Source organism: Cariama cristata, unplaced genomic scaffold, assembly GCF_000690535.1.
Source record: "Cariama cristata isolate BGI_N322 unplaced genomic scaffold, ASM69053v1 scaffold28154, whole genome shotgun sequence".
NCBI lineage: Eukaryota > Metazoa > Chordata > Aves > Cariamiformes > Cariamidae > Cariama > Cariama cristata.
This window is the reverse complement of record NW_009613932.1, coordinates 622-24670: the sequence shown is the minus strand read 5'-3', so window position 1 is coordinate 24670 and position 24049 is coordinate 622. Positions and strand designations below refer to the sequence as shown.

General features: G+C 49.3%; 1 protein-coding gene across 1 annotated transcript; it reads right to left on the bottom strand.

Annotated features, from left to right (window-relative positions):
* Nucleotides 1–3859: 3859 nt before the first annotated feature.
* On the bottom strand, nucleotides 3860–18861 carry RS1 (retinoschisin 1). Its single transcript, XM_009699224.1, has 6 exons — nucleotides 18810–18861; nucleotides 10665–10690; nucleotides 10248–10353; nucleotides 5624–5765; nucleotides 5294–5489; nucleotides 3860–4157 (listed from the first exon to the last, which is right to left on the bottom strand). The coding sequence occupies exons 1-6, from the start codon at nucleotides 18859–18861 to the stop codon at nucleotides 4005–4007; spliced, it is 675 nt and encodes a 224-aa protein (XP_009697526.1). The 3' UTR covers nucleotides 3860–4004.
* Nucleotides 18862–24049: the final 5188 nt, after the last annotated feature.

Sequence of the window (24049 nt, the reverse complement as noted above, 5' to 3'; positions counted from 1 at the left end):
CATCATTGCCACACGTAAGCTGAGACTCTTCAAGGCAAGTGTTTGGCTGTCAGCAATACAGTTTTTGATGGGTTCCTCTGTAATGTGTCCTGGCCATGACTTTTTTTGGTTTGTTATTGTGTGCACCTTTAAAAAACTTCAAATATTTCTCTGCTGGTCTCTCATTCTTCGGGGTAATTGGAAACAAACTGAGGCGCAGGGACCGCTTTACCTCAGCCTGCCTTCTTTCCCCCCGTGCTCCAGCAGCCGACTTGCTGAAAGCCCAGACTTGCCGTCTGTTCAGATTCTTCCAAACCGGCCACCGGACGGGCTGTGCCATGGCCACGGCTGCTGTGAGACCGGGCTGCGGCCAGGGCCGGCACTGAGCTGTGCTCGTCGCCTCCTGGACAGGGAGAGCACTGGCCAGAGCCAATGGCTTCAACTGCCACCAGGACAAGCGGCCCAGCGCTTCAACAGTCCCAGCCAGAAACGCGTTTGAAACGCCTGTTTCCTTGAGGTGCCTAGCTCTCTGGGGACTTGGCTTTACTCTTACAACCTCACTTTGCCCTTCTTACTCTGTCAAGGATCTCGTTGTAGTGACCCCGGGCACTCGGTCCCCTTTTCTCTATACCTGCAGAGCTCCAGAAAATGGAGTGGCCACCTCCTCAAAGAGGTCGAGCACGTGGCTGTGGTAGCCCCAGGGTGGTCAGCATTGATCCCCTGTGGGATGGGGAACGCAGTGGGTGTGGGCATTTCTCGTTCAGACCAAAGTGAAGGGATAATTCCTTCAGGTACCCATTAAGAGAAAGGGGCTACTGACTTACAAATGGTCTGGAGGCCTGAGGCGGTCGCTTATCACATAGCTTAGACTGGGCACGCTTGACTTCTCAGCACAGTTCCCTCACTTCTCTCTGTAAGCATCCCAGACTGAAAATTCAGGTCAGGAAGCTGAAGGCAGCTCCTGGTCCTGCCTCCAATTTCAAACCTGTTGCATTTTACGCAGCTGCAAAGGCATGTGTTGGTCTCCCTACCTCTGCAGGTAAAGACCTGCAGGATTTGCACTCCTAGAAGAGAAATGCGTTTTCAGTGCTGCTTTGCATCATCTGCTGCAGTCTCAGTTGCTGGCTCCGTTCTGGTTAATTGTGATTGGAGGCATCTGTGCTGGTAAATTAAAATGATAGTGATAGGCTAGGAAAAGTTAGAGTTTATGAGGAAAAGCTTTGTATTTTCGTAATTGTATTTTTGCTGGTTCTGTCCCACTTTCATAATGCCCTCAGTCACACTGTTACTCCAACATGCTGTGTTTAGGCAGAGGTGGAAGTCAAGTGCAATTCTAAAAGCATTTTAGGACCACTTAATTAATTAAGCCTCTCAGCACCCTTCTTTTTAGATAAGAGGCAGAGGTTAAGTGCATTTCCAAAGGTCGATTACCAAGCGAGCTGCATAGCTAGGATTAGAACAGAAACTCCTCCTTTTGCAGGAACCATTTGGACATTGCAGATGAAAGCCCGAAGTAGGTCCCTTCCCCATGCAAGCTGGAGGGGTGAACTGCGAGGGAGAGGCAAGAAACAAATAAACTGTGAAATGCAGTGTATGCCAGTTACTTCCACCTTGCTTATCGCTGTGCATTTCAATCTGGAAAAAGGGTCTCGTGATTTCTTTGAAGCTGGGAGGCTGGAAGAGTGATAGCAAAGGTCCTTGCTACCTAGACAGTCTTTTCGCCCTCCAAGGTTTTATTACAGCCTATATGTAGGATCAGTCATTTGAAGATACATAATTTATTGTGGTGCCTTGGTGTATAATGGCATGTGGTCCACCCATTCAGGGTGTGGATTACACCTGCGAGCTCTTCCAAATTAGGCAGGAGCTCTTGGCCCTTCCCACAGGGTGCACTACCAAAACCAGACAACTTGCAAAACCCTGGACTGCACATGGGAGCTCTTCAGAGGCCAGTCACGGTCACAGCTAAGGCTTTGAGTAGCTACAGTCAAGTGTAACTGCTTCAGGGTGCTACAAATATTCATCGGCTGGTGCCTGGTCCATCCTTTCACCCCTCCAACCCCACCCCACCTCTCCTCAGTCATGCAACAAAACAAGAGCACCAAGCTTCCTCCCCCGAGTCACCATCCCCCAGGACATGGAGTGGAGCTGCCCACGCTGCTTTTGGGGAAGGGAGAGCTGAGTGTTAACGTGACAGCAGCTGTGACCAGGGCCTGGAAACACTTCAGTTTTCCGTGTTGGTGTTGCTAACATGAGAGCTATGATGGCTGGCACAGAGCCCTTGTCTCCCTGTTGTTGGATGTGCGGTGCCTCCAGGGAGGCTGGTACCCCATGCTGGTCTCACAGCTGGGCTGTATGGAGGACTTGCCTCAAGCTCAGTGGACCTTCTCAGTAGAGCTTGCCTCAACTGATTATCATTACAGAACCACACAGATTCACTGATTTCTTACTAAGAAAATGTGTCCCTAGACCCATTTGTGGATAGGCAAATTTGGAAGGGTGGCGGGGAAGCAAGAGTGATGCTGACATAATGGCAATCATCTCAGCAAATGAGGATTGGTGTTTTCTACATCTCTGTAGACTTCATACTGTTTGTATAATGGAGCAGAAGGTTTCAGACTCGCCATAACAGCTTATTTTCCTGACAGCTATTATTTGTCTCTATATACAGGAAAAAAACAAGGCAGAAACATCTGTCCTCATGAATGAATAAAATGTGACGAATTGCACAGACATCCAAAGGTTTTTCTCATGGTTTTGGTCGCATCTCATTTGGTTTTAGTCACATTGCAGCTCCTGCCCTGCACACCGAACATTCCCCTCTCTGCCCGTCGGGAGAAGAAAAGGGGACGAGAGGCGGATGGCCTGCCTCGGTGCCCATATCTTCATGCCTCTCCTCTCTTCTCTGAGACAGTTCAGGTGCCGATGCCATGACTCTTTGGGATGGATGCACGGATTGTTAAAAAATAGGGAAAAGGCTACGGTGCCTGCCAGGTTTGTGCCACAGATGTGTGGGAAGCCAAACAGCGGCTGGCACCCCCGCCCCACCCCCCCCAACTCTCCCACATGGGAGCTGTAGGGGCCACAGTTTGCGCCCAGGGGTTGCTGAGCATCAGCTCCCAGGCAGAGGCAGGGACACCAGCTGTAGCGCCCGGGCAGTCACCCCAGGGACAGGGGTGCATCATCAGAGCCTCCACGTGCCCCAAATCCCACCAGGGATCGGGCCATTGAGATCAAGGCAGTTAATAAGAGCGAGCCTCTGTTCCTGTGCCCAAACGCCCACAGGGAGCAAAGCGCCTGGGGCTCCCCAGGATCTGTCAGTGCAAAACCGGGGAGGATATGGAGGGGCTTCCACCCCCCCGGTGCACAAGGGACCAATGCCCATCCCAAAAACAGCCACAGCAGCTCAGGCCAGAGGGGATCTGATACAAGGGGACAAGAGGTGATTTGAGAGCATGAGCTACAGATGGGGCCCCTCATACTGGGGATAGGCCAGATCTGGACCCAACCCTGTCTCAGGGATGGCAGAGATCGGCAGGAGGAGCACGAGGAAAAGCAGAGTGAGGTGTCTGCCCCGGCACGAGAACCCTCCCTGGCCCCAGTGGGGCAGTGAGAGGTGCCTGGGCTCAGGGACAAATGATCAAGCACAGACCTGCCCTCCCTGACAGAGTCCAAGCCCTGCCTTTGGACCCCAGACACATTTACTTTGGCCTCTGCAGCATGCCGTGATGATGATTTCCCCGACCTAATACCCAGGGTCAGAAGCACCACATCTCACGGGATCAAAGCCATGGCCATGAACCCTCCCGCCTTCCCCTGTGTGTGCCCCAGAAACACCCATCAGCTTTACAGCAGGGTTTAGATTTATCACCAGACATGGTGTGAAGCAACGTTTTATTCAAGACAGCCCTTCCCTTTGCAGTCTGGGCATTTACACCACAGGACCACGGCCACAACCGGCATCAGTGGCGAGGTGGGGTGGCTGCACAGGCAGACACCTACACAGGTACCCCAGGAGACAATGCTCAGCCACACTTGCCCAGGCACTCAAGGAGCTCCATGCGGATGGCGATGCGCACGTGCCAGCCCAGTGGGATGAGGCGAATGTAGCGGGCCACGATGGGCGGCCGCAGCAGGTTCTGCACTGATGACGAGCGGTCCGAGTTGCCGTAGAAAACCTGTGGAGAGCGGTGTGGGCAGGCAGTTAGGAGGTGGGAAATCCTGCCCATGAGTTTGGGGTGCCTGTGCAGAGCAGAGGAGGAGGGGGAGGAGGCTCCCTCTCCTCCACCCCCAAAATAAAGGACTTTAAAAATAGCCAGATGCAGAGAGTTTTTGTCCCACTGACGGGGTTTTCTAAGTCACTTTCCCCTCATTGCTCCTGCCCTATTTCTGGTTAGGCTAGACTTAACCTCACCCCATTCTCTCCCACTTGCCTTCCCACAGCAAGGCACTGCATGTTTGGAGTGTGTGTGGTTGATGTTGGCTGTTTGCAGTTCATGAGCCGGGCTCCAAGACAAGCCGATATAGACAAAAACTTTATATGGGGACCCTTTTGCCACTGCTTGGCCATGCTGCCACATCTCCTGATGCCATGACCTATTTTCTGGGGAAAGCTCAGCATCTCCCCAGGGCTACAGGAACCGGTACTTCAGCAAAGCCACCAGAGCCTCCCACACTGGAACGGGGCCATCCCCACAGATGGACACTGCGGATACCTGGGAGGCAGCAGCCGTGGCATCCCCCAGTCCCAGCCGTACAGGGACCACAGGCACTGTAAGGTCTCCCCAGTGTAATTTTTTGCTTCAAACCAACCACTAACAAGTACAGCATGAAAACAGTTCAGCAGATTATGACTTAACTAATTTCAGATTTTGTCTCAGGAGTTTTTCTGCATCGTCATCATGCACCAGCCCTGGACTTACAACAAAAGAAGGAGTCTCCATTTTGCAGTGCCCAGGCAGGGCTGGGGTTGTGTGGCCGCAGCCGAGAAAGGGGTTTTATCATGGAGGTGCTGCCTCCCCTGTGATGCCAGCTAATGCCTCCGAGCTTAATCTGGACTCCGCTATCATCATTAGAAAACATAAAAAAATTTATTTCGCCCTTCTGCAGCTGGTCAGCATGGTACTTGCTCTCACCAGAGGGGGGATGCCCTACTCTGTGCTGCCCCTGGACGTGGGGTGAGCACCAGACCCCATCCACCCTGCTGCTCCCACAGGACCCCCCTCTTGAGGCACCTCCCCACTGAGACCTGATGCCTTCATATCACCAAACATGCCACCCCTCCACCAGTTGCCAAAGCGCAAAGTCCACCAACCCGGTTGTTCCCAGTCTGGTCCTTGTAGTAAACCCAGTTGAGGTTTTCGTCGGTGCGGTACTGTATGCTGTACTTGGTCATCCACTCATCGGCATCGCAGCGCCCTTGTGTGAGGATCCCTGAGATCACCTTCACCTCCTTCAGGTCAATCTGCAGCCACTGCCCGTTGTCCTGGTACTTCGAGAGCCACGCGCACCTGGGGGGTACACCGCTGGCCCACTACACTCCCCACCGCTGCCCTCCTGGGCCAATCCTTCTGCTTCCAGGGGTCCCCGGCCCCCCACACCCACCCACCCACGAGGCCCCTTGGGAAGGCGTTTTTGGACTCACCCAAAGCCTTGGCCGTTGAGGCGGGCCTTGTTGGCCGTCCAGGAGGAGTACCAGCCCGTGTACTGCTCAGGGTTGGAGCAGCTTATCTGGTCAGGGGTGACGGCACCGGACTCAAAGCCCAAGGGTTTGTGGTAGGGGCACTCTGCAGAACAAGGGAAAAAATACCGTAAGGGACACGAGTGGCTTAATTTCCCGAGTGTGTTTGCACACTTGTTGTCCACACCTCCTGTGGTTTTACTGCTCCCTCTCCTCCCTGGCCAAGATGCTGGGGATTCTCTTCAATCCGGACCACAACCCTGCAGTATTTGCTGCCCAGGGGCCATGGGGTCTTCATTTCTAACTCTTCTCTTGTATGAATTTCTAAGTCTTCTCTCTCTCTCCAACTTACTAAACTTGCGCTGCCTGCAGCATTTTAGGGGGAAAGTTTTATTCAGATGTTGCAGTCCCACTCCCCTTCTTGCAGCCATGTGGAAGCAGATCCAGACTGGATCCATCAACCTGGATCCAGCCTCCAGGCTGTCAGCTTCTGCCTGGTCCTTGGGAAATGCCTGGCACAGCTTTTCTTGCTGGGCTTCATCTCCTTCTGCTCCTCCGTTCACTGTCTTGATTTGTGGCTATGCCTGCACAGCAAAATTGCTGGGCCTGCCCTGATCATCCCTCCACAAGCACTCTCAGATCTTCTGCATTTTCTGCTGGGGTGACTATCTTTGTACCTGGAGGTAGTCTTGTCTTGTGGAAAACCTGCAGATACTCTGGTGCCAGTGAGGTGTAAGCTTCCCCTGCTGAAGGCTCAGAGCTTTTGCCTTCAGATCTTCAGGCTACCAAATCTGACACCATAGCTGTCTTCTGCAACAGTGAGAAGTTCAGCAAGACTCCCACTGGCTGCAAAATCACTAAGGACAGAAACACTCATTCATCATTAAAACTTTCCGTGGTGGGTCACCACACAGTGCTCTGGAAGCCAAGCCTTTGGTGATGCTGCCATGCAGAGTGCCTGCATGATACCTGGACCTAGTTGTGGGTTTTTTTGTCATGATCATTTTTTATGCAATCAGGTTATCACTACGTGTGTAGATAGACACACACGTAAAGGCAGTGCTCACAAGTGTCACATGGGGATTGCCTGGGCAAACATCTATATTATAAGCAGTATTTTCTAATTTTGCAGCCTTTGGAGCAGGTGTAGAGCCCCCAAGGGTAACTCTGTCACATTTTCCAGTTTAGCATAGTTCATTTAATGGGTTTCGGCAATAAAGGAGCAAGCAAATCTCTGCACAGCTTCACTCATGGGTAGGAAGATTCCTCACCTTAGCCATGCCTGATCGGCCAGCGTGGTACCTTGTGTTAAAAATGACTGACACATGGGGACCATCAGCAGGCACTCAAGGCCTGGCATGGCTGCCACCTCCCCAGTGCAACGTCCCAGCACTGCGGCCACACAGTCAATGTCTCATCAGCAATCTCCACTAGGTCGATATCGTATGCATCAATATCTCATTAACATATTTTGTTCAGTTAGTACCTCATTAACATGTTTTTCCCCACGAAAATACATAGCCACCGTCCCGCCTTCCTCCAGGCACAGAAGCATCACATGTTAAAACCCTTGCTCCCCTTGTGCAAGCGGGCGGCTGGGCTGGGCTGCCCTGGCCCGGGCTGGCCCTGTGTGTTTACTACTCCGCAGGCTTATCTCAAACACCACGTAACTTTACTTTTAGCAACCCTAATCCACAGACCACACAACCGTAATACAATTAGCAGGTCACCTTCGGGCTCGTCTGGCTGCGCCACCCACAGGGACCCGCGAAACAGATGCCTGGTGCCTGCCCAGCCAAACCGGCTAAGCCATTTAATGCCATTACCGCCGACCTAGAGAAAACTCATGCAGCAGTTGCAAGGCCAGCGGCTCCTCTCTGGCTGTGCCAGAGACAGCTCTGCAACACCTGAGCATGGCTGCTCTGCAAACCGTGCCCAGGCAGCGGGGAAGCCAGGTCACGCTGCCGAGGCTGGGCTGGGCTGGGCAAGGAGAATGCAAAGCCCCCCTGCCTGGGGAATGAGATGGTTAGGAGATACGGTGACAACATTCATTATTCGGGAGAACAGCCTTCATTAGTCAAGGAAGATGTTTTCATTACTCAGCTACATAATGCTAATGTGTGAGAGCACCCCTCACACCAAGCCTGGCCAGGAAACCTAGAGCCGCTCCTCTCACACACACGTCCCTCAGACGTGGGCAGATCAACCAAACCTGCCACGTCTTCCTTCCTTCCCTTCCCTTTCAGCGGGTAATGATTTAAATGGAAAGAGGGTAGGTTTAGATTGGACATAAGGAAGAAATTCTTCACGGTGAGGGTGGTGAGGCACGAGCCCAGGTTGCCCAGAGAAGCAGCCTGGTCTGGTGGAAGGTGTCCCTGCCCATGGCAGGGGCATTGGAACTAGATGATCTTTAAGGTCCCTTCCAACCAAACCATTCTGTGATTCCTTGGTGCAAGTGACAGCAGGGTGGTACCAAGCTGTAGCAAGGCTTCAGATGGAGAATTGTACACTGCTAAGGTTAAAAAGCAAGAAAACGTGCAGTAGGACCAGGCTGGCATGCCAGGTATAGGTGCTGGTAGGGAGTCACTGTGAGAAGAAGGACTTTTCAAGGGGCTGGTTGGGGAATCTGTGCTGGGCCAGCTGCAATTTAGCATCGCCATAAGGCTCTGCAGGGCGTGTGAGCGTGCCGATGCTGCTCCTTGCACATGACGTCAGGGCTGCAGGAAGCAGGGTGATCCTACATGGTGACCTGGAATGTGTGGTAGCCTCTCTTTGTCCAAAATTTGCTTTACTGCAGCTCCATGCAAAGCGATGCAGTTACAGGTGGAGGATGTACAGGTGCAGAGGGGCACCTTCTGAATGGAGAGACTCAGACAAGGATGCAAGGACTGCAGGGACCTGCCCATCACACATAGGTTTCCTGATGATGCTATGACAAAAGAGTTGTGGTGCCCAGCCCTTTGAAAGGGAGCAGTGAGCTCGGGCAGAACCATGCCAGCTCAGACTCACGTTTGGGATAGTTTCTTTGGGTTTCTTTCATAAGAGGCTGGAGGAAATCCTCACAACAAGAGACATAAAGTGTCATTTCCAGAGCTCCTATAAGTGATTCTTCTGCATCACAGGGGCTGTCTCCAGCAAATGCCTTCTTCCTCTTCATACCTGGCCCAGCAGGCAGCCCTGTGGAGATACAGGCTGCAGAAACTGCAAGGAGAGAGCCTGAGAAGCCCTGACCCTTTACTAGGGATGTTTGGGGCTACTCTGCCCTGGGGGTGAGACACCACCCATGCACAGCGATGAATCCTCTCCTTGTAGTTTCTCTGGGGAGGGAAGAAGCCTTTGGGCAATGCTCAAGCTGGGCAAGACCCAGGTGGACATGGCCTCCACAGGAGAAGGGTGCATAGAGGGAGAGCTCAGGGGAGCCAAATGGCCCAGCAAGGATGACTGGAAAGACTCTGCACTTGTCAGCTCCCTCATGCCGCAGCAAGGAAACCTTCAGGTCCAACACAAGCGTGGGACAGAAAAGTCCTGGGGTTTTTCTCCTCTCATTTCTGTTTGTGTATGCCTGCAAGCCCTGCCAATGGTGTCGTATCTTCTTGTCAACACACATTTTTACTTGCTTCCTGTCCCACCCTGACTTCCACTCAGAGCTTTTCCAGGATAACTCATTTAACCTCCTCCTCCTTCAGGGCAGCCATGCCAAACGCTGAGCACTGGGGTGATCATTTCCCTCGTGTATCTCCCCTGGGGAACCCAAGAGTAGCAAAAGACACCTCAAGTTGTTGCACAGCCTCTTGCAGGAGCTGGGAAAAGGTGGTTGCTAGCGGGCATGAGGCAGGTACCACTTTTGGCATCCAGCTCCAAAGAGGGTGAAGACCTCTGAACATCTGCGTGACAGAGGCCTGAACTAGAACGCAGCTTCTGTGGGACACGTGAGTTAAACCTGAGGATCAGTTGGGCACTGATAAAGCCTTGGTGGGTAACATGTCAGAGAAAACATGGCAGTTGCAGAGAACAATGAGGAAAGAGCTTGATCAGAAACCTATAAAACGTGATCTGCGAGGAATGGCTGAAGGAGCTGCAGCCCAGAGAAAACTCAAAGGAAACACGATTGTGGTCTTTTACTGTTTAAAAATACGCTGCAAAGAAAGAATAAACTGTTTTCCATGACCTCTGGAGAGAGGAGAAGATGTCACAGGCTAAACTGCAGCAAGAGAGAATGAGCCTAGGTGGTACAAAAGATTTCCTACAACAAACCCTGCATGTGGCGGTATATGCCCCAGGCAGTTTCTGGGAGCACCAGTGCCAAGGGCTGTAGGGACGGGGTAGGCAAGTGCCCGCCAGCACCGGCCAACCTGGGCCACCCTGGGTGACCTCCCAAGGCCCAGGCATGGCCCCTGCTGCTCTGCCCTTCTGCCTGATGGTGCAGGGTCTCCCCACACCTCCCATCAGTGCAGCTCTCCCGGCCCCACTGGCAGCTGAGTTTGGAACAAGTACAGCTGTAACGTGCCACCTCTGCAATGCAGGGTGCAATGGGGGAAGCTGCTGAAGATACCAGGCAAACATGGCTAAAAGCACACTAGCCCATTACCTGGCATGCACTCTAAGCTGTTAGTCCCACTGGACCACACCGAGTTAGGACCTCCTTGGCAATCGCATTTGCAAGCCTTGCTGTGCCACAGCTCCAGCCTCTCATCCTAAAGGGAAGGTAAAAAAACAGTAATAAATCAACATCGTGATCGCAATAGTGACACAAGGCTAAATCTGAGTCCTGAGGCTTAGACAGACATTCGCACCTGCCCAAGCTGCTGCACCTTCTCTGAGCCCCTTTCTTCATGCCAGCCCAGCACGAAATGTGGGATAACTCCCCCTTGGATTGAGAGGTCAGAGCCCGTGCCTGGGCTCAAAGGCCCAGGTGCCATCCCTCCTCCTGCCCCAGAGCACTGGAGCCGGGCAGTGCCAGACCCCCAGCATTTACCCGACAGCCAAACCAGGTGGAGACACTTACCTCTCCTGGGGAGAGGGCCACCACAGCTGGGGCAGCAGGCATGGAAGGAAGAAAAGAGAGAGAGAGAGAGAGATCAGAAGTGAAGATGCTGCAAGCAAAGGGCAGGAAATGCAATGAACATTTACTCCTAAACTGGGGACAGATAAACCAAGGAGGGACTGATGGATCTACTGCGTTTCCCCAAGCTGATCGCCAGGGGAAAGCAAGAGGATGTGGGCAGGAATAGGGCACTGCGTGTGCGTATGTCAGTGCTACTCCTCCACTGTGTTTTTCTTTTTGACGCCTTTTAGCATCTCTTCTTTCTGATCAGATATGCCTGAAACATCCTATGGAGAAACCCATGCTGGCCCCCTCGGCCTCTGCTTTACAGCTAATTTTGCCCCTATCCCTCTTTGCCATCTTCCTGGCCCACAGTTTCCCTTTCCCAGTTTGCCTTTAAAACATGTGAGGTTTCACCCCAAGGGTGAAAGCCTGGCCTGGCGCCACGGCAAATCCCCAGTGCCTTCAGAGGAGATGGGACACCCTGTGAGGTACCTGGCCTGAGATCACTCTCTCTGGATGGGATGGAGGAAAACGAAATGTAAATAGGTCTTCCCAATCCATCTGACATACAAGACTCCTTTTTTTTTCTTTCTTAGAGAAAACCAATTGTTGTGGCCATAGAAGGAGAGCCACTATTTTTGTAACATCTGACCTGTTTTATCTCCTGCCTGTCACTGAGCAATGGCTTCTTCACGAGCCCTTCCCTTGCTGAATGGACTCTCGTGCTTTGCTGTGCAGTCCAAAGCAGACTATGTTAATAGCATTTGGACTGGCAGAGTAGTGCCCAGACAACTATGAAAATAAAATAATTAAAAAAAATAGTCCCATGACTGCTGATAACTCATCAACACAAGTCAAATGCCAAACATCATGTTTTCAATGGCAGTGGGGAATTTGCAAGCCACCAAGGGCCAAGCTATTGAGCAGGTAAAAACTTGCATGCAGGAGCCATGAGAAACTTGCTATCCCCAAAACGAGGTTTTGTGACTATGAAAAGAGGATCTTTTCGCCAAATGAATTAGACTCTGAATTATTTACTGAAATCTAGTTATGATTTATTCATTCATACACTGTCACTGTGCTGAGCCTAGGAAGCCTCAACTAATGCTGGGAATTTACATCTCACATTTCTATGGCAAGTTTCATCTCAAAAGACTCACATACAATGTGCAATTATAATCAGCTGAAATATAAACTATATACAAAGCTCCGCTTATTACTGAAACACAACTGCTCCTTGGGTGTGACACTGAGCCTGAATGTATTAAGAGTCTGAAAGAAAGACCACAGCAAAGAACAAAATGCTAAAGAAAACTAAAAAAAATTAAAAATAATCCTTTCTTTAACACAGAGATGGTCTCCTTTGCTTCGGTATCCCAAGGCAGCATTTCTGGCATCAGGAACTTATCGCATTAACCCAAGACATCAGCTCTGGCAGAAGAAGTTAACGTTGGTCTACAATAAAAAGATGTGGCTTTTAGACAGGCCCAAAGGGGAGGCAGGAGGCACCCAGACTCCAGCAAGCTCAGGAGGAAAACGTAGGTGCACATGTCCAGATCTGGCCCCTTGGAAAGCATAGGCTGCGGGCCATGCACAACACCACGCTCCACCTTTCCCAGCCAAGCCCCGTGACTCCACTCCTCAAGAAAACCAAGGGGAAGGTGCAAGCCCAAGGCCACATAGCGCATTGCCACCTCTGTGCTGTGCCACACAGGGCAAAGCAGGTCAACTTAAACCATTGTGAAGCTGGTTTAAGTTAATGCTGCCTGTCATCAGATCAATAAGATACAAACCAGGACTTTACCACCTATCAAAACTGTACCATCTATGCTGATAAAAGCAATGCAGTGCCTCTCCTGCCTGCTTGATGCTCTGTTTGATGCCGATGCTGGAGCAGCACTGACATCAGGGCCATGGGAACCTCCTGCCCCCCAGCCCATGGCACGGTGGCCTTTCCCAGCTCGGGAGCCCCAGCTCCAAGGGCTAGCTCTGTTACACTGGGATTTGGGAGCCCGGCTCCCCAGCCAGCATAGCCTGCTGTGCGACCTCACCACCCAACAATCACTGAGCAGGACTGATTTTTGTAGAAAAATCTTTTGTAGGTTGTTTCCTGTTTGCCTTGCAGTGATTAAATGGGCTTTGGTCTGGCAATGACCTGACAAGTAACTGGAGCCATGCAGAGGTGAAAGCAAAGGTGCTTGCACCTCTCTGCTTAAATACTTGCCTTGGCTCCCCTGAAGCACCCAAGGTACCTTTAGGGGCTACAGAGAAAGCCAGTAAACAAAGCAGCAAATTCTTATCTTTTGTATAGGGATAAAAATATTTGATTATATGTGCGTTGGGTCCATTTGCCCAGCATGAGGAAGATTGCATTGTGGTGAAGCCTACTCTTGTGCACTGCGTGCCTGCAGTGGGGAAAGGGAAAGTGAATTACCAGGTTGATGTAGGGTATTGCTTTGGGTCTCTGCTGAGCCCTTCAGCAGGCCTCCTGAGTCCCTGGGTATTTGAGAGCCAAGCTCAAAATTTGGTACATCATTGACACATGCAGCTGGAAATCCAACAGCTGTGTGTGAAACAACAGGGAAAAAAAAGCAATAGTTCTCAGTTGAGTGGGTGTATGGTAGCACCAACTCAACCAGAGGAATAAATCCTCCTACGTGGGTTGCCCCAGGGTTGCTTGGGTGGCTGCACCCAGCCAGTGATGCCATCTCCTGAGCTACAAGAGCGGCTTTTAGGGTTTTTAGGCTCATCTTCCAGGAGACATCACTGCAAATCAAACAAGGGTGTGAATTTCAAGCACGAAATTTTTCAATGCAATGCGTTCTTGGGTCAGGTCTGCGACACACAGTGGTGCAAAGGCAGTGCCAGGGCAGGGGTGCCCCTCTGGTTGTGCCCACTGGGCTGGGGGCCTCCACCCCACACCTCATGGCTCCCTGGTTTAAACATCTCAAATAGGAGATCAACTTTGCGTTTTGAGCTAGAAGAGGTTAAGCGCTAAGGGCTTGCTCCCACCAGTGGCTCAGCAATCCGACTGCCAGCAGCCACAGCCTGTGGCACAGGGGAGCGGCAGGCTTGGCTTGGGGTAAGCACGGCAGTGGATGGGCAAAATGTCCTGCCAGGGCAGTGTGGCCTGATAATCCCTGGCATTAGGAGAGGAAAAGATGCCCTTGCCTGCAGTTGGCCAGAAAAAATAGTAATTGATATATTGGTGTGTTTACAGCTGTGATGGGCCCTGTCCTACAAAGGAAATGAAGAGGAAAGCTGGCTGCCAATAGTCTAAAAATGTGATGGCCAGCATGCTTTTATAGCGAGTCTGTTTGCCTTTGAGGGAGGTTACAAAGATAATTGGTAATTGTAGGTCAGACAGAACGAATTGCTGCAAATCATGGGAGAGCCGTAAGTCCTGCATGGCCACTGGGGCCTGTTGTTTTAAAAGTACAGGACTGAAAAAAAAAAAAAACAAAACATAAAAAAGGAAAGAGCCCTATTTACAGCCCCCACAGTGCCCCAGGACATTCAGCAAACCATCAGGTCAGTGAAATAAATTATTATCTGTGCGTGTTTATGAGAGGCAGGGAGATAAGGCACATGCCTTTCCTCTCCCTCCATCCCGCCATGCAGCATGGCACGTCCAATGCTCCACCGTGTACAAATGGCACCCCGTAGCGCAGGATTTGGGGATGGGGCTTGGCAAGCACCAGGGGATGATTTTGTGCCAGCGCGCCCGTCCTGGTGGGGCTGGGCTGGAGCACGGGCCCTGGGATGGCCCTGCTCGGCACCTGCTGCTGAGCAGGATGGAAGGGAGAGATACCCCCGGGACTGGCCCAGGTTTTGGGGCGAAGGACAAGAGCTGGCAAAGGCACTCCTGGGATGCCAGGATGGAGAGGACACAGGTTTCACAAGGTGGATGTGGGATAAAGCAGCAGCTGCAACTTGAGGCTAGCTGGGGGAAGGAAGGGGCAAGCAGTAGCAAGGAGGCTGAGCTGCTGGCATCTTATTGGCAGAACAGGTAACTCTGTGTCTCAGAAAATTTGTGGTCATTAAGAACATGGTTAAACAAGAGAAAGAAAGGAGGAAGGTAAGTGTGGGCAGAAGTAACATCACCAAAGGCTGAGCATATTTCGATAAGGTCAGCTCTGAGAAAGCATATTGAATATCCTGACCATACAGCCACAACAGCAAGCCATCTTGTTCTAGTGTGGCTAGAATTAACGACAGATGTACGAGCATGAAAAAGCACATTATAAAATAAAACAGAGAAATAAAATATAACACCGAATAAAGGTCAGTCGCTCGATTTACCAGAATAAGTTCACATAAACCTGGTCATTGCAGGCAAAGTATGTGGAAAACATTAATGACTTTGTTCATTTATTGACTTTACGATTTAGGTGGCCTAGAAGCTTCAACTGGAAAACAGTTAATTTTGCCTCTCATCTCTACAAGCAACATGTCAGTTTAACAGAGCTCAGAGAGCTGAGCCAAATTATCTTCTCTCCTCTTCTGTTAGTGGAGAGCACTCCCTCCGTGATGCTGCACATTCCCAGCATGGTGGCTCCTGCAGCATAGTCAGTCACCTGCTTCCCTTCTGCATGTGTGGGCCAAGGGGCAGGGGAAAGGAAAACAGCTTAAAAATCAGAAAAATGTGACTGGAGCCCTAGAAAAGCTGTGACAGAAATGAAAGAGGTGACTGGAATGAATGGCACTGGTTTTATCACATTTTTCTCAAAGGCACACCGTTGCAAGTCCCTGTTTTCCCTGAACACCACATTAGATAGCATTAGGAAGCAGAGTTAGGTAAGGCTGTCTGTGAGCAACACAGAGGGTCAAGACACTGAAAAAAGCATTGCGGTACCTCTGTGCCCATCAGGTGCTAGTTTGTGGGTTGCTATATTATTAACCTAGGCTATTTTTACATCCCAGCCCTGGAAATCGTGCCAGGCGAGTGAGGTGACTCACATCAGGCTGCACCAGCCTCGGTAGCAAGGTGCATTTGGGGAAGCTGCCACATCCCAGGTCACCATTGCACATGGCATTTCATCATCTCTCCTTGCCTCTGTGCCAGTAGCGATGGCCCCAGGGACCCCTGCTGCAGCTGTGGCTGGTCCCCAGGTCCCCTTGGCAGGCATCGCCCCCTCACCCAGTTGCTTCATGGTTGCTTTTGTTGTTTCCCCCCTTCCCCCCAGGGCTTTTTCCGTGGCTATGCTAAGCAGGCTCCATGGGACCACGTCATGCAAACAAGTGCCTTTATTTCTAAAAAGTGCAGGCTTTAAATGGTCCTTGGGAGCTATGCTGGCAGGCAGAGACCCCCCAGGGCATATACAGCTCTGTGTCCACCAAAAGACTTTGAGAAGGCAGGCTGGCCTGGTGAAAGCAGCGTGTTCATCCAGGGGCTCTCCCCACCTGAAGCTGCACCGGGCTAAATGCTCAGCCTGTTTCCCCTGTAGATGATATTCCGGCCCTGGCATCCTCCAGGAGGGCACCACCGCCCCGGCACACATCAGCCTGCAAGGACTCATCTCTTCAGAGCACCGACAGGCAAGAGGTCCAACACCAGCATCAGTATGCAGAGGAGAAAAGGGCTCATACTTTGTGTTCAGCTCCTCTCTTGTGCTTTACTGCAGCTGCTGTTTTCCTCATTAATTTGTGGGGGTTTTTAATGGTTTTAGTATTTTCATTTCCATTTCATTTTCTTTATTTGAATGATTTTTATTTGGCTTCCATTTTCATTCTTTTGTATTGTGTTTCATTTAATATTTACTGGTATTTATCTGAAAGTGATAGAAAACATATTTAAAGAATGGCAACTACACCTATTTAATTCATAGTAATTTCTCTTTTATGTTTCCTGTCTCCATAATGTTTCCATGAATTTTTTTTTTTATGTTGTGAAAATATTTGAAAAAAACTTAAACAATTTGAAAAAAAAATCAACCTTTTCCCCTTTTCTTCTTAAGACATGTATAATTATCTCTTTTTTTCGCAACGTGCTCCTTTTTGAAAATCTTTGGCAATTTCTGATCTTATTGACATGTTTGTTTCTTCCTGCTTAGAGCTATGCAGAACACTGTCTGCATAGTAATTTCATTAGATGTATTGATTATGCCAAAAGGCACCAATAAAGAAGTTATTTACTGTGATCTGAAGGTGGGTTTGGGTCTTTGATTTTGGTTTTGGTTTTTTTTTTCAAAGCTGCAAAAAACAGAGAAGGGGGGAAAAAAGCAAGTCACTCTACTAAACTGCTGAGATGTGCTTATTCCCCGACGTCTAGTGAGCATGGATGGAGTAACGCGGCGCAGGCATGTCACATGCAATGTGCTAAAAGCATCTTCATGTCAATCCGGGGCTTGGGGTGCTTCCCCTCACCATATGGAGGGGGCCCAGCAGCTGTTGCGGTTCTCATCGCAGGAGCATGCCTGCTGCACCATATGCTGCAGCTGCTGCAGTGATGTCCCCACCAAACACAAGCCCAGCCAAGGCACAGGGGCTGGGGGTGCTCCTCTAAGCCACTTGCTCTGCTGGAGAAAATAAGCTAAGGAGCTTATCATGGCATCAGTACACGTGGCTCGGAGGACTGACCTAGAGGCACCTTGTCTGTGGCGGGGGAGGCAGGGGTGTGAGGGGGACCTGGGCAAAGGGTCGCTGCTTGCTCTTTATCCAGAAAAGGGCACTTGGACCATGAAGCAGAGAAAAACAGTAAATTAAGAAAACTGGTAAATTAAGAAAATAGATTAAATACCAAAGGAGTGATGCCTGGAAAGTGATCCTGCAAGTAATTTTTCACTGCAGGCTCTCCAAAAATATCCTGATGTGTGGGTGTCTATTAAAAGCAAGCTGTGTCTGGGATTCAGAGCAAGGTATGAACTCATTCCAAGGACTAATTGCAGTTACGCCACCCATCGGGAAAAAAATGCTGGAATCTGGGTAAAAACAGCCTTTCAAGAAGCTCAGGCACCAATAAACTTTCCACGTGAAACAAAGGAGATCAAAGAGATAAGGTATGAGGAGAATGCCCAAATATTTGCTGGAAGATTAAAAAGAAGAACTATAAATTAGACAGAGTGGGCTACAGCCAAGCATAATGGGATGAAATGAAGGCATGGCTAGTTGAGAAACACTTTCCTACCCATGAAATTTGGTAGACCAGAATATGCAATGGAAACACAGAGGGATAGAAAAAACTAGACAAAGCAAAACACTGAGAATTCAACGTCCATGGGGAAAAAGCTGGGCTGTCTGATAAATCTGTCCCACACTCTGACAGATCATACTCTATTCACACGTTAACGTTGGTAGCTACTGCCCAGCACTTAGCAAGAGCAGCCTCAGCCTTGTTTAAGATAACAGCAGCTTTGCCGTCAGCTTCGATGAAGCCAGAAGTTCAAACACCACCCAAAAAATGATCTCCTTGTTCCACTGCTGGGTTAATTAAAATGGAAGGAGACTGTGACCCTGAATTTTCTGGCTTCTTCTAGCTCCTGCTTACTTGCTATAATTGGTACTTTTCTGAAAAGTAAATTTTAGAAAGCCTCAAAATTGATAAATACTTTGCCCATTTTCTTGACTTATGATTGCTTTTTGTTTTAAAGTGCCTTTGGAAGGCTTTTCCAGGCCAAAATACCTGAAAGAGCCTTTTTAAAAAGGCAGAGCTCCATCAGCAATGTCTTGCTGCTACAGAAAATGATCAGTTTTTGATTAATCAAGAGTTTTGATTAATGAAGGGCCAGTCTTTCATGTTATACTGTACCTCATTTTTCAAATCAGCATTATTATTTACACACTGGCTCAGCTGCACTACAATTTTCTTTGCAAATTCATATTTTGACTAATTATACGGCAATTTTTTTACACTGCAATTATTTTGTGAAATAGAGTTTTACTACTGAATATTCATAGAGCTGTAAGAATGCTGCTCACTCATATACATAAATTACACATCTCCTACACAATTTTGCCTTTCCCTGAATTATTATGCTTCCATGAGAACGCAGAGAAGAGCTTGCTCTGTACCCCACAGCCCCTGGCAGAAGAAAGAAGCATGGATGAAAGAAGAAACACAAAGAGGTACATCTGAAAGTGCCACTCAGGAGGCAAAGTGCGTACCTTTGTACCAGAAAAGAAGAGAGAGCAGGACTCTTCCCATCTTGAACCGCATCTTTTCCTTCCTCTTTTGGGAATAGCTCCTTAGTGTGCTGCTTGGCTTGCTGGGAAGGCATGAGATTAACTTAAGCATTGCCTAAGCACCTTACTCTCCTCCATTCCCATGATTTTATCAAGCACCATCAAGCCAACCATACAATTACTACTGTCAAGCTCCGTCCAAGAGGATGTGTCATGTGTAACAGTTTTTAAAAGGTAAAAAGTACTGAGGCACTGACACTCTGGGTGCTAATCTGATTGTGTACGCAGACATATGTCCAAATATACAAGGATATACCTACCTAGAAACCACATATACCCCTCCATAGAAATGCAGATGTCTAATGCTTATAAAATACAGGCAGTATAGATTGTCTAATGTATGTAGTACGTATTAATTATCTTCCACCACAATTATTTACCTTTAGACTATCAATGCCTTTCCTAATAATAGCTGTGTGTCGAAATCTGCCCTGGCCTTACTGCTCTTTCAGTCACCTATTTGCAAGGGGCTGAAAACTGCAATTAATAGATCAAACAGAAATAACGTGTCAGTTGTTTACTTGCTGAGCTGTAAAAATCTCAAACCAGGAAAGTAAACCTCCCTTTGCTAACAGTTCTACCCATAGCATCCTCTCAACCAGTTTACGTCAAAGAGAGTTATACACTTGATTTTAAAATGACTGGAAGATTCAAGACAACAGCAGGCTGCTAGTAATTCCAGTGGATCTTAAACTCATTCTTCCAATCTCTGTTAATTATGTGCAATTAGCAGTGAATTTTTAATGGAAGTTTTTGAAAGCAATTGCTTCAGAACCAGCTTGCTTTGTTTCAAAAGACCTCGGATTGTATGCACAGGAAATAGATTCAAGTGCTGCATAGATCACGTGGGCTGCTGTTGAATTAACCTAGACCTGTTTCAAGTCTTCTCGTCTACATCCATTCAAAAAATGCTGCACAAACAAGCTGACTTTTCAGAAACAGTCCCATAGGCAGGATTTACCTCACCTGCCTTTGGATACCGACAAATTTGGACTCCCCCATAAATGGGATGTCAGGTATGGCAGCCCTCTACAGTCACACCTCCAGCACCAATGCATCCCAGCCTCACCAGGGCGTGCAACATGGATGCAACGAGACTCCAGCCACAGAGAGGGTTGAGTTTAACCTCCTCAACCCAACACTTTTCCCACTTTAATTTACCCTCAGGGAGAGAGTAGGTTATTGCATGGACACGGCCATCCTGCTTCAAGGACCTGGGCCAGCTCATCCCAAACACTGGAGAGCATCAATGCATGGCAGTGTGAGCAAGCAGGGCCGCTCGTCCCAGGCACCAGGAAGGGGGTCATTTTCCTAAGGGCAGGGGGCTACTCCTGATTTTTTCTCAGAGGTCTCACGCTCATATGCAGCACCCCTCTCGGGGCAGCAAGACCCACCAGAAGGTCCAGCCAGGGGGTGAACAAATGTGAGTCTCATTCAGCATACCAGGGCACCCTCTGGGCTTCCACCATGGTGCAGCATCTTGCTCCAGGCTCTACACAGTGTCCAGGCAAGGCTCTCTCCCTCCTTCTCTTTGCTGTCCAGTCCAAAATGGGCTGCCACAGAGACAGAGATTTCCAGAGCTGCTGAAGACACTAGGATACCTATTCCCTCTCTGCATTGATGAGCACTTGGTATCTAAATCCCACAGGCTTGAAAATCCCAGTTTAACAATCCCTAAATGCCTTCATCCACATATGTCTTGGAAAACCAGACCAGGGCTTCAGCCTCTTGCCTTATAGTCTCATAAGCACAGGCCACCAGGAGGCAGAGCTGCCCACCCAGAGGGGAATCACCTACCGTATTTTAAAAAGTGAAACCAAATTCTCCCCCATCACCTCAAGCAGTTTAAAATCACCTTGGTTTATGGTCTGCACCAGCCTTCAAATAGGTCTTGATTTTGTGTAAGAAATGCAATAGCTCAGGGATCATGTTCAGAAATAGCTATTATCAAAGACCATTTCATCCAAAGGGACACTCTCAAGACTGGTGGCTCCACAGTTAACAAAATTCCTTCCTCACAGAAAAAAGGGCGGTCTTTGTTTAAAAATGTGTCTGTAGCCTTCAAAAAATCAAATTGGTTCACATGAAGGGTAGAAGAGCCTTAAAATTAAAGTCTCCGTATAAATAGTATGCAGTTCAGACCCTCTGTGTCTAATGGTGTTGGTGGTCCTTCATTTTAACAACTGTAAACAGCAAAACTGTGCTGCCACTGCAGAAAACATTGCTAAATGAATCACGTAGTTAATGCCTAGCAAGCATACAAACACTTTCAGGTACAGAAGACAGAAAATATTTTAAAGCCAGTACACAACACAGTACCAGAAAGGGCCAAATTTGCCCTTTATAAAAAGTAAAAATAAAATTTTAAAACGATAAAAATTAGCCTGGCATTGTTATGGAACAAAATTGTGGCTAGTACAAATGGTCCAAAGTAGGACAGTTTGGTGACATCCACATTGCTACATAAAATAGGGGCAGAAACTGCCTGGGCAGGTTCAATCTTTTGGCCACACATCTTCTCCAGGTCCAGCTGGTGTCCCATTGGCCTTAAGAGATTTTGGTAAGTTTTCATGGCCTCCAGACATCTTGGTGTATTTTCTTCCTCTAGATTGCGGGAAACAACACAAAGGCCACCCTGCACCATTTGGATGCTTTTAGTCCATGAAGCTGAGAATATAGCAATGTGAAGGCATGGGGGTACCTAAGGGTGCAAAGCCCCTGGGATGGCAGCAGAGGGAATGATGGCAAGTGGAGGCTGTTTGATGTTCCCTGGTACGTGTCCTTCCCCAGCTGGGTTAGCTGGCCTGAACCACAATTTTACCAGGAGTTTGTTAAGAACGACCAGAGGTCAGTCCTCCAGTCCGTAGCTCGGCCTTGCTTTGTTAACAGATACAGTTCAGCACCGTTTGAGGAGCCCCATGCCAGTGTCTTACGCAGACTTAACACTTTCTGCACGTAGGTTTCTCCTTATGAGAAATGAATTTGCTTCTGAGCACGGCAGAGCTGTGCATCCACGAGCTCTCAAAACGCATACACGGGCACAGAGCCCTCCCTGGTGCTTGACCGACCGGCATCATGCGCGTGTGCCTTCGGAGGGGAAGCAGGAGGCAAAAGCACTCGCATGTGAGAGAGAAGTGCCACTCCACATAGTGATTTCATGTTTCTCCCAAAGTCAGAGTGCCAGACAGCGAAATCAGAGTGGCGTGCACAGATTCATGAGTCTGGGAGCTGAACACATACAATGCGCAATGTCTCAGCACAAATGTGTGACTGGCACACTTTGGTTTTAGCACATTTAGGGAATGTACACAATACACACTTATACATGTACGTGTAAACCACAGGCATCTCTCAGAAGCAGGATACTGACGTGCTGAGAGAGCAAGACTGTCAACGCTGTCAGACCTTGAGTCAAACCGTCAGGAACAGGATCCTCTTGAAATGGATGGAGCTATGATGGTCTACACACACTGAAGAGCTGGCTCTTGAAATAAAATATTCTTCCCCCAAGTCTGAAGTGTGAGTTTAAGTCCTCTTCTGAAAAGGAGCCTTTTTCCTAAATGTAAGAAAACACAATGCAGATAGTTACCTGGTGCTGGCCACCAGGATCAGGCCCACTCCCTGTAACGCAAGCACCTGGGGGAGCTGTGGCTGTCGTTGGCAGGGCAGGCACCATGGGCTCACCACCCTATTAGATGGGAAGTACCTACACCAAAAGCTTGCATACCTGACATTAGAAGTCTCCCTAGCGCTGATTCCGCTCTGAGCCTGTATCCTGGAAGCAGCCCATCTGTGGAAGACGATTTATCCAAGAGGCGGGATACATTGCCTCTGCTTCACCTCCTGTGGGCTGTGCACACACCACTAATCAAGCTAAGCAGAGGAAAGCCAGACCTGAGTATGTCTCCACTTTCAGGCTGCAGGATATACAGAGTTGTTACAGTGCTTAATGCTATGACCTTATCCTGCTAGGTCTCACTGTGTGATATACGGGTGCTCTCTACCCAAAAGAGCTTTTGCAACCTGGCCCAGGTATCCCTGCATTGCACTGCAACTTCAGTTTGCCCATACCTCAAAGTGTTTAGTAAGAGCAAGCACTGACAAAGGTTAATAGTTTTCTTAAGATTATGATGATTAAGGTAAGTTTCTTAATAAGACCCTAAATAAAATAAGTTAAGCCAATTTTTCTCTTTCATCTTTAAGACAGGTAAATCACACCCTCCCGCTCTGATCCTGCAAAGAGACTCAAGAGCAAATGCCAACTCAGTGGAGCTAAGGGACTCTCCTCCTCCTCCTGCAGAGATGTCTTGGCCTCAGCACTCGTTAGGGCTCCCACGCACAGACAGATGCCGTGGCAGCATCCATGCCCAGAGGTTACTCTTTTCTCAAGGCTTGCACGTGTAAAATGAGACAGCATGTTATAATTCAAAAGTTAAACTGCTCCGAGGCATGCTGAGGTGGCTTGCTCTTTCCCAACTAATAAAAACAAAGGTACACATTGCACTACAGGGGAAAACAAGGACGGAGTTAACTGTTCTTGCTAGTTGCATGCTGCAAAAAGTGCTGGCATTTCCCCAGTGCTCAAACAGTTCTCCAAACGCAGAGGTGAAAGCAACAGTGCTCCAGTCTGCTGCCCAGTGAGACATCTCCTTGGGGATGCATTGTGCTGCAGCCTCTGCCACCACCGCGTGGGTGCTCGCATACCCTTGGCCCTGCTTGGGAGGAGGCACAGGCTCCCGGCTGCCGCCATGGCTGCCTTTGGTCTCTGTGGTCTCCTTGGTTACCCAGCCCAGGGATCACAGTAAGGCAGGGATCCCTCACCGGTGCTGGCGGGGAAAGGCTCCTCTCACAGGTGGCGTTCAGCCCTGCTGGGGACGAAGCCTCTGACCTGCAGCAGGGAGAGACCCCGACTGCACTTCACCACAGCAGCCAGCCCAGGCCTAAGCTGCACCTGTGAGAAGGGGCCCAGAGGAAGATGTAAAATGGCCCCCAATGGCCCATAGATCAGGCAGGCTTAAAAGGAGGGGTGCCACTCTTTTATTAGGCTTCCATCTGCCTGTTCACCCACCTGGGCAACCTGCAGCTCAGCAAGGCCTCAGCACAGAGAGGCCCACAGTCCCTGTGCCACCCAGGGCCTCCTCTGCACACCAGAGGCATGGCGG